At 42.6% G+C, this 15,897-nt stretch overlaps 1 protein-coding gene across 1 annotated transcript; it reads right to left on the bottom strand.

The window, feature by feature from the left end:
* Positions 1-4,384: 4,384 nt before the first annotated feature.
* Positions 4,385-15,199, bottom strand: DNAJC12 (DnaJ heat shock protein family (Hsp40) member C12). Its single transcript, XM_056850202.1, has 5 exons — positions 15,061-15,199; positions 12,690-12,768; positions 9,263-9,402; positions 5,864-6,062; positions 4,385-4,563 (listed from the first exon to the last, which is right to left on the bottom strand). Exons 1-5 carry the CDS (start codon positions 15,136-15,138, stop codon positions 4,469-4,471), a joined length of 591 nt encoding a protein of 196 aa, XP_056706180.1. The 5' UTR covers positions 15,139-15,199; the 3' UTR covers positions 4,385-4,468.
* Between the last annotated feature and the right edge of the window lie 698 nt (positions 15,200-15,897).

The raw sequence follows: 15,897 nt of genomic DNA, 5'->3' as shown, positions 1-15,897 counted from the left end.
GCTGGTATTCTTATAGCCTCATCACATATGGAATGCTGTATGGGGTTGCCTAAGAGCACCCAATGATCTCACAGGCAAGAGGAGATCTGAACAATCTGCTTCTATGATATAGGGTTAGTTTATATATACTTCCTTCTTCCTCTTGTGCGCAGTGATTTAAGTAGCTATTTCTGCTTTAGCACAAACCCTTGTTCACTGCTATTTCTGAACCAGCAAATGGTGGTTTGCACTTGCTGTCCCAGTCAGGATTTACAAACCAATTTCAAAACCCTGATTCAATAACTAACTGGTTTGGAAGGTAGTTTGGGAAACAGAGCAGAATGGTCTCTCTTCTCCATTAGGTAACTGGATTTGGAAAATGTTAGACCAAGAACAAATCCAAATACAATGCATGTTCATACTGTAGGCCTGAGCTAAGGGTTAATTAAAATAAAGAGAGCAGCTTTCTGAAGTAGATGAAAGGAGCTGTAGATTCATGGACTTCTGATGCGGTTGTAGGAGACAAGAGATAAAAAGTGTATCCCTTCTCCCTGTGCCCTGCTCTAAGCACTGATTATTTTATTAGCCTGCTGATGAAGTAGTTGCTTCGGCCAAGGCCAGAGTAAGAGGTGTTGCTTCATTAGCATAGTAAATAGCCCACCCTAAAGGCAGATTCGCCTCCATTTTCTGATCATGGGTCGCATGGAGATATGATGTGGGCTTAACATGACTTCGTATGTCTAAGGGTGGGGAAAGAATGATGTAAAGAGGAGGAGAATATGACGTTTGTAATGATTGACATCTTGGCAAGTATATAATCTTACGTTGGACTAAAAGTGGTTGCTTCTGCTTTGGACTGGTGGAGCCTGTTATTCAGCTGAATAATAAATCTTTAAACCTTCTCCTCCTTGGTGTGCTTATTGGGCCGGGACACCAAGGGACGTATCTGTTGTTTGAAAAACTGTCACCGGTCAACAATATGGCAGAGTTTAAGGCATAGGATCAGTGTAAAAAGAAATTGAGATTAGTAAGATCTCCCTGCCTGCCAGTATTGGATCATAATGAATTTGCAGAGGCCCTTCAAACAAGTGATTTCAGACTATGGGAGAGTCTAAAAGTGACATGGATATCTGACTTCCTTATGGATCAAGCTAGTAAATCCTTTGCAGAACTTCAGTGCAAAGCTGGTGAAACCCCTCTGCCATTCTTTCAATATCTTCAGAAAAAAAGCTTCAGTCAAACTCAATTAAACCAAATGAATATTTTCCCGTTAAATAAATTTTAGCTTATTTTAAACCATCTAGAGCCACACAGGCAATTAGTAGTGACTATCTGTAGCCTGCTTGCTGAATTGGACGGCAGGAGCACAATCTATAAGTACAGGTGGGAAAGAGATTTACACTTAACTATTTCAGAAGATCTTTGGCAGAAACTGCATGAGGATATTGTAGATGTATCATCTAAAATAGGTATAAGGGAAACTATGTTTAAAATCATATACAAATGGTCCCTTATGACTGACAGGATCACAAAAATATCAGCAGGCGCTTCTGGAATGTGTTGGCAATGCAGTAAAGATGTTGGTACACTTCTTCATGCCTGGTGGCACTGTCCACTAACGCAAGAATTCTGGACCAACATACTAAAGGAGAAAAACAATATAGTAAATTGCAAGCTACTATGTGAACCCAAGATAGCTCTTCTAAGTATTTTACTTGGAATCTTCCCGAATGCAAAAAAAAAAAAAAAAAAAGCACTTACAAAAATTACTGGTTGCAGCACGGCAACTGCTTGCACAGGCCTGGAAGCAGCCAGCCACACTTGCTGGGCAGATGAATGGGCACATAAGGCATGGCATGTGGTATTAATGGACACAATTACAGTATACAAGAAGATCTGCAAATGGAAAATAAATTATCAGGAGTGGTTAGTTAAGACATGGCTCCCATTTCTTAAACATTGGAATGGATATAAACCAAAGGAGCAGATCATATAAGATATTTTACTGGCTGAAGTGAACTAGATGAATGATACATTGAATTTTTCTTCTTCTTTTTTATTCATTTGTATGTACTCTATTATTTATTGCTCATGATAAATCTCACTGAATATGTATTTTTCTTCTTGTTTGTATAATTGCTTATTGACAATATTAATATGTTATACTTACACGTGTTTTTAACTAATAAACATTAATTAGGGAAAAACACCCTGATTTGGATGGGAAACCCAAACTATAATTTGTCACATCAGATGTTTGTACTAAAGCAGAAGTCAAGAACAGATTCTGAGCATCATGGGGAGTTTTAAGGAGTGCCAAACGATGGTTTAAACATTACATATCCATACCATTTTCCACAACACTGTTGGGGCCAAGGTTTTGGATCACCAGCAATATCTTGAGACTAAAAAGAATGACATGCACTCATGAAGTGTGTGATCTCTCTGAAGTTGTGGCATAGGAAAAAAACAACAACCAGGAGAAGAGACGTCAAGTCTGTGCTTCTAAAATTCAGTGTTCAGAATTATCTTTTAATATAATTTTTTTAAGGGATCAGGTCTCCCTTCCTATATCTGTTTCTGAGTTTGTCTCATCTAGATTCACTAGGAAATAAACCATCAGTAAAGAGAGGAATGTCTGTACAGCTAGAATGAGCTGCAGAAGTGGAACCAAATAGCTCAAAGAATTAACAAAAACCCTACACACTTCAAGGTAATTGTCAACCATTTTCAGGGTCGGATCCTGTGGGAAAGATATGCATATTCACAATGGAGTATGATTTTTAGTGATCCCACCCCCGCCCCGCCCCCCACACCACTGTAGCTCTCCAGCTTTTTCCTCATGCTGCTCCGAGGGTCCTCTCAAGATCAGCATTTCCAGCTACAGCAGAAGAGGGCAGGCTGGGAAGCTATGCTTCCATGCACAGACTTTAGACAGGATCTAATCTAATCCAGTATCAGCCACCTCAATAGCCCTGATCAGCCCAATTTTGTCAGAGCAAGGTCAGCAATGGTTAGCACTTGGATGGGAAACAGTCAAGGAACCCTGGGGTTGCTATGCAGAAGTGGGCAATGGCAAACCACCTCTGAATGTCTTGACTTGAAAATCCTACAGGGTCACCATAAATTGGTCCCAACTTAATGGAACATGATTCCATTAATCCAGTATCTTTTGGTCAATTTCTGCATCTCATTAAGCACTGCAAGGAAATAGGGCAAATCAACCAAGACAATGTAGTTCTTTCTAGCCAGTCCCTCAAAGTTCAAACTGAACAGGCAGCTGTATTACTAGCTAAACAATTGCACTAAGATGTTATTGACAGTAAGCAACAGTAGACTACCCACCACAGAAGACTACACAATGGAGAAACGTGACTGGAGCTTCTCATTGAGAAATACACATTGTTGCTTATATTATTGATCTTTGTGGGAAGATTAATACATCTGTTATGTTCTTGCACTCTTGGCAACAGGTTATAATTCTGTATTAGTAATACTTTAAAAAACATATTTATGTATATAGGACCATCCATGTCAATGGCACTTACATAATATCAAAAAGCCCCCTACCCCAGGACTGGTCCTCGACTCAGTGAGCTTACAATCTATGTTTTGGAAGTAGAGGAATAGACGGAAGGAAGCAAAGGAAAAGAGAAAATCACAGAAGGCTGAATATAATGGTTACACACAGGGTTGGATCCAGCCAGCCAATTTTAGATCCTACCAAATTCCTTCCCAAGGACTACAGCCCCCATGCCTAATGGCATTTGTTTATGTAAGTCTTATAAACTCAAGTGCAGCCTTTTTTGATGGACAAAAGGGAACCCTTCCTTCCTGAAATGCTGGTTGGATCCAACACATTTAGACTTTGTTTTAGTTGGCCATATGGATGAGAGGTTAGGGCCAAGGCTTGCCAGAAAAGATGGGTTTTGCAGAGGAGTTGAAGGAAAGAGGTAGCAGGTATCACAGATAGCCAGTAAGTATATAAGGAGTAATTTCAGACAACAGGAGACATCTGTCAATGAAGCCCAATGCAGAGTTACTCCAATCTAAGCCCACTGATTTTTATGGGATGGAGCAACTCTGCCTAGGATTGTGTATGTATATGTGGCAGAGTTTTCAAGATGGAGGACTGAAGGTCAGACAGACAACAGGAAATAAAAGTGGAAAGCCATAACAGATAAAGGCCACAGGTGTTTTTCACAACTGTCCAATAATCACATATACATTAAGAAGGAACTCTGGGAAAAGAGACTAGCTGCAACTGATATATTACTTATAATAATAATAATAATAATGCCTGCCCACCATTCAAAAACTCAGCATTTTTGTATGGGAAATACTTACAACAATGTTACACAGCCACATCGTTAAACAACACCCATAGATACACAGACGCAACAGGCAATTCTTTATCAACCAAATGCACACACAAAAAATACTGAATTCGTTAATACAAGGTTCTTCCACATATATTTGGTCTTCTGCTTCATATTTCATAGTTCCTGAACTTCCGCAGAAGTTCAGATGGGGTGTCACCAGACCAACGAAAACGCAAGTGCCAGCCATTTGGATCCGAGAATCCTATAGCAAAGACAATGAAGAGAGGGACAACAGAAACTGAATCAATGAGAAATTGTGTGTGGCTTCCCGTTAAAGGGCTTTAATTTTATTAATGACCCCACCCTTGTATCATCACCAATCCAACAGGCATCCAACCCCTTCAGAAAGAGGGTCAGCAACAGTCAACGGATCAGAGTAACATGAGCAGTAGAAACAGGGCTATCCGTTCTGTGTACTTTCACACAGCAGCAGTCACCGGTCCTGGATACGCCCAACGCATAACAAATATTAAGACTAAATCAGTGGTCTGACACATTCAAGATAGAAACTGATTTTCTCTAAGGTTTAATGAACAAATCTCATCACCAAATTCTCATCTCTTCACACAACTTTTTGTGAGAAGAGAACAAGGGAGTTTCCAGAATATTCTATTCTGTACCCAGTGGCCAATTCAGACACAGGAGTAAATAACTTGATTCTCGGCTGAATAAGTGTACCACCTACACTGAAAAAGCCCTGTATCAAAAAGAATAGGGAAGTTCCTCCCACTGACACTTGACCTGTGATGGCCCTCATCCACACATGCAGATCATCACTTGATCTCTCGTTTGTCAAGAGACAATCACGGGCATGTAAAACAGTTCCTTCTGAGAAATATGAAGTACAATAAATAGTTCTGGGAAAAGCAGGTGCCCGGGTGCCTTGCAAAATAGCACTGCTTCATGCCCCAGATGGACCATACCATCTGTACATTTCTACATTTTCTTGGGGTTTGCTACCTGGGATGGATAAAGGAATCCAGGTAAGACTGGACACAAACACTGGATCGCTTGCAGGAATCAGGCAGACTAATAAGCGTGCCTGATGCTCATGCAACCCCATCCCCAGCAAGGACATGTCCTAAGAGACTTGTAAAAGGTAAAGGTCCCCTGTGCAAGCAGCGGGTCATTCCTGACCCATGGGGTGACGTCACATCCCGACGTTTCCAAGGCAGACTTTGTTTGCGGGGTGGTTTGCCAGTGCCTTCCCCAGTCATCTTCCCTTTACCCCCAGCAAGCTGGGTACTAATTTCACCAACCTCGGAAGGATGGAAGGCTGAGTCAACCTTGAGCCAGCTACCTGAAACTGACTTCCGTCGGGAGCAAACTCAGGTCGTGAGCAGAGCTTTTGACTGCAGTACTGCAGCTTAACACTCTGTGCCACGGGGCTCCTACAAGTGTTGGACTTGTAGGGGTCCATATTGTGCTGATCTGGGACCATTTTCAGTCATTAACTTCAGCTACTGTTTTTTGTAGACACTGAAATACCTGGTATAGCTCACCTGGAAAATCGGGGCTTTTTGGTGACAGCAGCTTTCCACCAGAGGGATCAAAATCTTCTGGCCCGCTTCGGTCTTCTAATAATCCACCATTGTTATTTTCCACCTCCTGGAGACACTCATTTGTCTTCTTGTGGTTGAGATTTAAATCTGGAGCTTCTATCATTGGCTCTTTTTTGCCTTTGACAGCCCAGTGCATTGACTAGACCAAAAAAAGTGACATTTAATTGGATGGATTGTGTGCCATGTGGTTTCTATTAAATCACAGCTTTGCTTGGTTGCCAAAACCAGCAGCAGCAACAAAAGCAGAAAATGACATGTCAAGGAATTTAAGAACATGGATGTCACTAGGAAGGAGCAATAAACCAGATGTATAAGGGGAGGAGCAATTGGTGTCACTTCTGAGTGTCCCTTAAAGCTGTTGAGGAGATGCGATGAAGAAGGGTGCTAGAGAGAGAAAATACATGGAGCAGAATGGGGATATTTCTGCCAGCCACTCGAATACCAATGTTTTATTTATTATTTTTATTTATACTCTACTTTTCTCCTCAATGGGGACCCAAAGCGTTGTACAACATCACTGTCCCCCCTCCATTTTATCCTCACAACAACAACCCTGTGAAGTAGGCTAAACAGCCCATTCCTGAGCCTGGCAGCAGCCAGGGACGGTGTGACCGAGGCGCTGCCATAGTGCCTCTAAAGAAGTTTCCTGGCCACTGCAAGGCTAAAAAAAGGTCTTTAAAACAAAACAAAAAATAAAAAATGGGAAGAAAAGCCCCACTGAAAACAGTGATGCTGTGCCAAGAAAAACCTGGCGCAGCAACACTGTTGCTGGAGTGGGCGTTCCCAGGCTGGGGGTGGGGGCTTAGGAAGCTGACTACAGTCAGCCCCATCCCTGGGAACACCCTGGAAATGCTCCCACACACACCGGCACCATGTTTCTCTTCCGGGGTTTAGGTTCTGGAGAGGCTGCGGTGTCAGAAGAACACCGTGCAGCTCTACGGCATGCAGGCACTCATGGAACTCCCCCTGCCACCAGCATAAGTGCCTCTTTTTCCATGATAAGAGGTCACTTACGCTGGCGGCATGGACACGCCGCCTCCACTACACTTTCAGCCCAATCCTCAGGAATGGGCTGTAAAAGTGTATGGGCATTAACGCATGGGCAGAATGTTCCTGGTTCGCTCCTCTGTTATCTCACAATAATCCCACAATATTTAATCCCACAATATTTAAGTCTGGATAATCAAACGCATGACGCCAGCCTATCCCACATTAAGTCTGAAACAAGTAGCTGCTGGAGGCTCCCCGTGCGTTTGAACCAACCATATAATGTGGGATAGTTCGCAGTGCGGGATAGCAGGGGAGTGACATCACCCAAGGATTGGCTGAGGGGTTATCCAATCAAAGGGCGATTCTCCCCTTTTTTTTTTCTTGGAACACCAGCGTTCCGGTATACCATCGTCTCAACCTGTCAATTAAAAAAAGGCGGGACGGGAGACCGGAAGCAGCAATTGCTCGCACAGGAAAGGGGGCGGGACGGGGGACGGGAAGCGACACTTGCTCGCGCAGGGAAGGGACGGGACGGAGGAGACCGGTAAGGGGCATTAGTAGCGAGCTAGCCGAGTAATTACACGCACGTCGGCGTTCCGGTAATGTAGCGGAATTAAAAAAAAGTAGCGGTTTAGCACTGAAAAGATCGCTAGAAAACAGGGATTGATTAACCCGGGTTTTTTTGCCTTAATTCGCGACTAAGGTGGGTCCGATGCGCAGCCCTTGGACGGTCGTGCGTGTGGACCACGGAGATTCGCTACTATTAAGGCACAAAAGCGAGACAAATTGGCCGTGCGTTAAGCCCCTATGACTTGCCCAGGGTTACCCAGTAGCTTCCAAGGCAGTGTGGGGATTCAAAGGTGGGTCTCTCAGATCCTACTCAGACACTCTGACTACTACACAATGCTGATTCTGGGTTAGGCAATAGATTTAATATACAGGGGGAGACACCTGAGGCTAAGTGTTAGGAAAGGCTATAGCAATAGATCAGCGATATAACTAAGATGCCCAATATGGAGATTGTGGATTCAGTAGAAAAATAATAGTACTTAGCATTATAGCCCCTGAGAGTCAAGAGCATTTCATATGTATTACATCTCAATAACCCTTACAATTAGCCTGTCACACAATTTCTTATTAATATGATCTCCACTCGGCCATGAACTATACTGGGCCAGTTCACTTACCTCTCTCAGCATGACTTGCTCTACAGCATTGCTATGAGGATCAAATAAAGGAGGGTAGAATTTTGTACACTGCCTCAAGTTCCTTGGAGGGAGGGTGGGATAAAAACATAATGTGAAGATAGATAACCCCTATATTATTGATTGGGGGTGGGAGGAAACTGGAGAAATGGGGTTAACAGAACAGTGGCTTGCCTAAAGATGCTTTTTGAGTTCATTTATTTATTTACTTCATTTGTACCCCACTTTCCTGCCCCGTGGAGACTTAAAGTGGCTTACAATGTTCTTCATTTTATCCTCACAACAACCCTGTGTAGTAGGTTAGGCTGAGAGTGTTGGACTTACCCAAGGTCACCCAGTGAGTTTCGATGGGAGAATGGGGATTCAAACCTTTCTCCCAGATTCTTGACCAAAACTCTAGCCATTATACCACACTGGCTCTCCGTTCATAGCAAAGATGTGAATGAGCAGGTGGACATCCCAGCATGCATTTCAGCCATTCACTACATGAACTCTCGGACACTTTTCTGAAGTCTAGAATTTTATGTTTTCAGGCAGAAGATCAACATAAGGAGCCTCTCTTCTGATGCCAGGAGGTTTTCCACTCTGACTCCTCCATTTAGCTCTATGTAGGGAATTTCTAAAGAATACTTAATTATGCCATTTTTATCCCGCTTCTTGTTCAACAGATTATTGAAGAGGGTCACAAATTTGTCTAAAAACAAAAGGAGTAGCAACAACACGGGGAACTACAAAACAATGTTTGATAGAGGAGGGAGGTAGCAGGACCATAGGCAAGTCTGTATCAGAGTAGGGTTGCCCACACCAAGTTGGAAAATTCCTAGAGATGTGGCAGTAGAGCCTGGGGACGCCGGGGTTTGGGGCGGGGAGGGACCTCAGGGGGTCATAGTTGCAAAGAATCCACCATCCAAAGCAGCCATTTTCTACATGGGGGCAAATCTCTGTAGTATGGAGAACAGTTGTATTTCCAGGATCTCTTCAGGCCCCACCTGGACGTTGGCAACCCTACATCGGAGCCAGAATTAAATGCTGCCACAATTTCGCCTTCCCCAAACCGTATCGCCCAGTGATATCTCCCTCCCACAAACCAGCCTAAGTATTCTACACTTCCCCATGAAGCAAAAATGCATCAGTCCCAACCAACCGTTTTGATGGAGTCATTCAGGGCTTCCCACTGCTGGAACGGGATCGCAATTTTGCTTCTCCGCCAATAATCATAACGAGCTCGGCTGTCTTCATTGCTCAGAATCTCCTTGGCATGCTGCAGCTTCTGAAAATTCTCCACTACAATACAGACACAAAAGATAGGTTGTTGATGTTGTCTAAATTGCCTTGAGTTGAATGTGGGGAATCGGAAGCACCAACATCAAATACAGCAAAAATGTTCTGAAACACAATTTTTATTTCCCACCTTTAATGGGAGAATTAGGCCATGGAATGGAATAACCTAAAGAGAGTCACTGCAAGGAACTGGTTCAGACGAATCACCGGAAGATTTATATCTATTTAAAGGAGACACTCTCATTATTTGCAAAACCTGCAATGTAGTGTTTAACAGGGACAATTAGTGACCAATCACTGGATGAAGAGACTGCACCAGCTTCTCACGCTATAATCAGCGACCCACTGCACCAGTGCTAAACTTACGGGAGAAAGCTGTGTGAAATTCACAAGCCCTACCTCCTGCCATCCTTCAATTTTCTGAAAAAGGGCTTTTCTGAAAGAGGGCTTTTCACAAAAAATAGGGGGGGGGCAATGGTCCTTAACTGCCCCTCCATAATTTGCACAAACAGTGCCCACATGACTATACCCGGCATCTTGCATACCAAACCCTTCTCCAGCCTCACCATTTCGGAAAACAAATGTTTGAACTTGCAGATGCAGCCACAATAGGAAAAAAGTATTATACTGGTTTTCAGGATTTACAGTCGTGACAACTAGAAAACACCAGTAACCCAGAGCAACCTGATGGTTCATGGGTCAGAGACAGAAAGTGGAGCAGCCACACAGAGAAATCTTCACATCATCTAGGTCAGTGGTACAGTCTACTAATCACAGAGAACCTTGCAATTAACATCAGCTAAAGAGCCACAATCACTTCCAACCATCGAATGAGACCTGCATCTCGCAGCTTGCCTGTTTCCCCTGCGGTGTCTGCTTCAAGGTGGCAACCCCCTGCCAACCACAAGCACCACCAGGCAAGGCCCTTGCCCACATTCCTGAAACACAGGACAGATGCCACACTGGGGGGCAGTGCTCAGAAGAGACACGGGTGGCATGTCAAAGAGTCACACAGGACTACTGAATGAGCATCACTGATCTAGGTGCACCTCCAATAGCTCGCACCAGCATCTAATCTGTATATTTTATGTACGTATCAAACTATTAACCTGCTCATTGCTTTGCAGTGGCTTCACTTTTTCCAGAGCAGTCAAAAATTCTCATTAGAGTGGTTACCAAGGATGTGGCCTGGAGTTCCTATCTATGCAAAGGTTACAAAGATTTCTATTTTATCTATGAGTCATCTTTCTATTCTAGGTTCATTATTATCATTCATTTATTCCTGTTTACTGAAACAGATTTTCCTTTTGAAAGGTGCTGAACTCAAATGCGAAGTGGAATTGACTAACTCAAATTAAACACCACACAGATTGGTTTTTCCACCCTCTTGGCAAGTATTTTAGCGGGACAGTAATGACGCAAACCACACAAAGTGTATATACGCACACTGGAACCATAAACATCCAACTGATGTTTCCCAGGGGGAGAGCACACATAACTCATCCTTAATTACATGATACTAATTGTGTCATTGCTTTTTATTTAATATTTACAGGCTAAGTACACATTACACATGAAAGGTAAGTAACTGAGCCATTTTTTAAAAAAAAGAGAAAAACAACTTTTAAAAGTAGTAGGGTTGCCAGATCCCTCTTCGTCACCGGCGGAAGATTTTTGGGGCAGAGCCTGAGGTTGGGTGGGGTTTGGGGAGGGGAGGGACTTCAATGCCATAGAGTTCAATTGCCAAAGCGGCCATTTTCTCCAGGTGATCTGATCTCTATCAGCTGGAGATCAGTTGAATTAGCAGGAGATCTCCTGCTACTACCTGGCAGTTGGCAACCCTATTGGGAAGGGCTTTGAGAAGAGAAGTCGCCTCACTACAAATTGACCCGACCCTACCCAGCAGGGACAAGACACCCTCATGGTACAATTTAAATTGCAGAAATAGCTGACATGGAAGAGATTAAGCACCTACCTACTGTTCTGCTCCTAATCCTCTTTCCCTCTTTTGGAAAACAGTGTTGAGATTCAGTAGCATATATTGGTGAATAACGTATAGTAATCCCGCTAGGAAACCCTAATAAGCTATACCTGTAGGCACCATGGAAGCCAACAGATCTTCACCAGTGTGAAACCCAGATTTATGCAGGTTTTCTTATAAGTAAATTGCATGGGGCCTGCTCCCAATAGGGCTTTCAACCTCCAGGTACTAGCTGGAGATCTCTGGCTATTACAACTGATCTCCAGCCGATAGAGATCAGTTCACCTGGAGAAAATGGCCGCTTTGGCAATTGGACTCTATGGCACTAAAGTCCCTCCCCTCCCCCAAACCCCGCCCTCCTCAGGCTCTGCCCCAAAAACCTCCCACCGGTAGCAAAGAGGGACCTGGCAACCCTAGCTTCCAAGGAAGCTTGCATAGGAATGAACTTAATCCTTACAAGCAGATCTTTGCCATTTTAACCTATAGACAAATGCCACTGGGACCTGAGTCCTGGGTAAGTCACACATAGGACGGTAGTCCCAATCTATGCAAGTACTGGCCTCTAAATACCTCCAGGAATGTTAAAATGATTCTGATCTCTCCGCTTCCTCAACAGTTCATAAGAACATTTACTAATCTGCCTCATTCACCCACTCCAGTTCTAGTCATGCCAACTTTTAAACTAGTTCCTTCTAGATATCCCTTCAGTATCAGTTTGACTGGGCCAGTGTTGTGTAAAAGCAGGCATGCAGATTGTACACGTGGCACACATGCTTTTTATCTGCAAAACACATCACAGATTAGTCACCGCTTCCCACACTATGTGCAAGACACTACTTTCTTACTGGATCACCACAGAGAGAGAATACTACCAGTGTAGCTTTTTAACGCTGTCATAATATCAACTTGTTCTTCTTCCAAAGAGTTGCCTAGCAATAGCTAATCTGGAGGAGAAATCCTGGATTACGGATTTAGGAACCAATGCATTTGATATTGTAAACTACCATAACAAACATATGCTCCGAACAACTGTGCAACAAAATCAAGCCGCTATTTTTTCACAGCAAGGTATTTCAACCTGCCAGTAAAAAAGAAGTACACTCCATAAATATTGGTTAGACAAATACCCCCACTTCCTTTCCCAATTCATTATGTCTAACTTAATATAGCCAGCGCCAGAGGATAGCAAAATCATCTGGTGGGCCTGAAGGCTAGTTTGATTTTGCACAAGGCATTCGAGAAGGCTGGATGCTGTATTTGATGCCATCACTATTTAATGCTTAGAAGAGAAAGGGAGAAAAAAACATACCCGCTTCAGGGTTTCCAGGATGCTTGTCAGGATGACACTCAAGTGCTCGGACTTTAAACTCAGAAATGATTTGTTCAGCCTAGACAAAATAAATAAATAAATAAAAACTATCAACATTGATCTGAATATTAGGGCCATACGTTGGTGGCATGGTTACACCTTGGTTTCTTATGGAAAATGCCTGCAGCTTTCAAAGGGCCACTTCATTATCATTATGCTTATAAATAATAAATGTGTATGTTGTCATATACTGCAAAATGGACACCTGTGTCATCTTTGCACATGTTTGTACTGGATAGAGGAAATTGGCAACAGACCTTCCCAATATAAGACCACAGCAAAACAGCCACTTGCACAATCTTCCATTATGATTTTTTAAAAAAATGACAGTTTATGCATGGTTTTTCTCTTCTGCATCTATGTAGGCAGAATGCATGGAGCACTGTTATGGCATATACCCACAGGCTGGGGTGAGAGCACTCTGTACATGGCAAAAGACAACCTCACGATTGCAACCCAAAATAAGTTAATTCTAGAGAACCTCCTCAGAGTTAACGTCACAGTCACTCTCATCAGAGTATACGTCACGCCATCCAGGACTGGATACATGGGATCAGATCATTACCAGTGCAAGCTCGACACATGAATCCCGCATGTGTAGCAGCACTATACCACACACCTCTTCAATAAATTCTACTTCTACTTTAATTCTAACGTGAATGCTGCATTCACGTTTTTAATGCTGAAAATGGCAAGACCGCCTGTTATGGAGCATGGTTCTCAACATTTCATGTGAGCAACTTTCTTCCTTAGGTAAATCACTCTCGTGGAACAGATCAGATTACAGAGCTAGCAGGCAGCTCACTGGATAAAATTTCCTTCCTGGCAATGACTTCAGCAGAACCGCCAGCCTATGATTCTTTTTGCACTGACATAATTCTAGTTCATCAGATGCAGCATCTCCATTACCCCCAGAACAAAAATTAAACCAAACTGACTCTTCTCGGCCAGCAGCCCTTACTTGAAATCGTATCAGCAAATATTTAAAGACATTTTCCAGACTGCAGAAGCCAGATGGTGTTCTCCGCTTTATTAGATAGGCTTTGGTGTGTGCTAAAACACAACCCGCTGGGTCAGAGTTGATCCACAAAACTAGCTCACTTTCCATTACATCTACAGAAGGAAGAACTCTGGCTGTACAGCAATGTGAATTATGACAGCAGGAAAATCCCCAAATCACCCTAAAATCCACTAGTAAGGCTATACCTGCTTCTTGGTCATCAAGGATGATAATGAAATCTCATGAACACCAAGATTGACATTTTCTGATAAAGGTCTTTCTTTTGAATATAGCATCTGCATTGCTACTATGATTTTCAATTAGCTTTCAGATATTAATAGGACCATTGATCTAATTCAGGGCAACTCAAATTATTCAAGAGCTGTTCAGATCACTTTTATCCTACATTATGTACCTTTGCTGCAATAGAAAATAAAAATTCAGCAAACTAGTATGTTGATCACCAACTAATGGCAACAAAAAGTATTTTTAGATAGTGTTATGTTCTTGTGAATGTTTGAGAAAAATCCTGAAGTACTGGAAAAGGTATCCCAAAAAAAACTTACAGACTATACCTCTGCATTTTAAAATTTGTGGTCTGGAATCTGGTGAATGTTGCCAACTCCTGATGAAATCTGTGAACATCAACCATCGTGACTGAGAGTATGTTCCTACTTGGCAGAAATACATCACAGAATGCTAATATACACAAGCAACTGACAGTTTTCACTGGTGTATCAATGAGTTTTCAGACATTCACAACATTAATCATCAACATTCACATGACTGTCAACACTCACAGATGATGATTGTGTATGTTACAGTAACGTACACATTACTATGTCTAATGTTAGAGCAAATGTCCAGCCAAGAACCCAGTTCACATCCCCACTCAGTCAGGAAATTCACTGGGTGATGCTGAGTCAGTCATTCTCTCTCTCAGCCTAACCTACCTAACAGGATAGGTAGGACAAAAACACAGGCAGAGAGAATCACATATACCACCTTCAGCTCCTTGGAGAAACAGCAGTACAAAAATCTAGTAACTTCACATTGACCTTATATATCTACTCAGGCCGGTACAAATAGTTATGCTACCCAAGCAAAGTGGCACAAACAATTCATTTTGTTCAGGAGGAATCATGTCGGTCAGCATCTAGAAGCGGAACAGGTAAAAAACCAACTGCTGAAATAATATAAAAGAGCGATCTCGTGAAAAATTATGGAAGAAGGAAAAAGTACACCCTCCAGTTTCGCATGCCAAGCTATCACAGACAAAAGGGGGGAAATCAACGTTCAGCCTGCTCTTACTGTAGATAATTCATCACATCCTAGCAAACTGTAATAATCTTCCATGTCTTCAGGTCTGCAGCTCAAAATTGCATCCATTTGTTTAAGTCTAACCAGGCACCTTCCCTCTTTCTAATGAGCAAGACGTGGCAGTCCTGGAGACCTTCTTAACCCTTGAAAGTAATTATCCGAACACCGCTAGCTGCAGTGAGGTTGACGCTTCCCTGCAGCTGGCTTTATACGCCGAGGTATCATGCAAGCCTCCTGGATCACACCCCCTGGATTTGTCACGTTTTATTGGAGGAATAAAACGACGAACACCATTTACGGCTGCACAGCTCTCTGGGATTTGTAGTTTTCAGGACAACGTTGGGAAATAAATGTTGCTGGGTAGTTCATTCGCCCATTTACGGGACTTGTAGTTTTTCCTTTAGTTGGTCTTTTATGGATATTGCAGCCTCTGGAGCATGTGCAGAGCGTAAAATAAAACATCAGGGTGGATTCTAGGGTGCAGGGCATTTCTCCTCAAATGTATACATGAAATTGTATGAGCTGATGCTGTTTGACTAATTGCTGAAGCAAATAATAAATAATGTATGTCTCCACTGATGCTTTATCTGTGATATGCTATACAAAACGATGAAAGGACTTACACCAGGCCATACAGTTTTTCTTACATTGCCCCCTTTCCTGTTCAGTACTATCCCTGATAGTTTTCTCTTATGCAAACTTATATCTTGATGTCATTCTTTCTGTTATGGAAGTCTCTCCTTCTCCTGTCCTACCCTTTCTCTGTTTCAACTAGTTTTATTTTAAACATTTGTGGGGGACATGTGCTATTGTGACCATTCACCTAGA

The sequence above is a fragment of the Euleptes europaea genome, chromosome 5 (assembly GCF_029931775.1).
Source record: "Euleptes europaea isolate rEulEur1 chromosome 5, rEulEur1.hap1, whole genome shotgun sequence".
NCBI classification, from domain to species: Eukaryota; Metazoa; Chordata; class Lepidosauria; order Squamata; family Sphaerodactylidae; genus Euleptes; species Euleptes europaea.
This window is presented reverse-complemented; position numbering and strand designations above follow the sequence as displayed.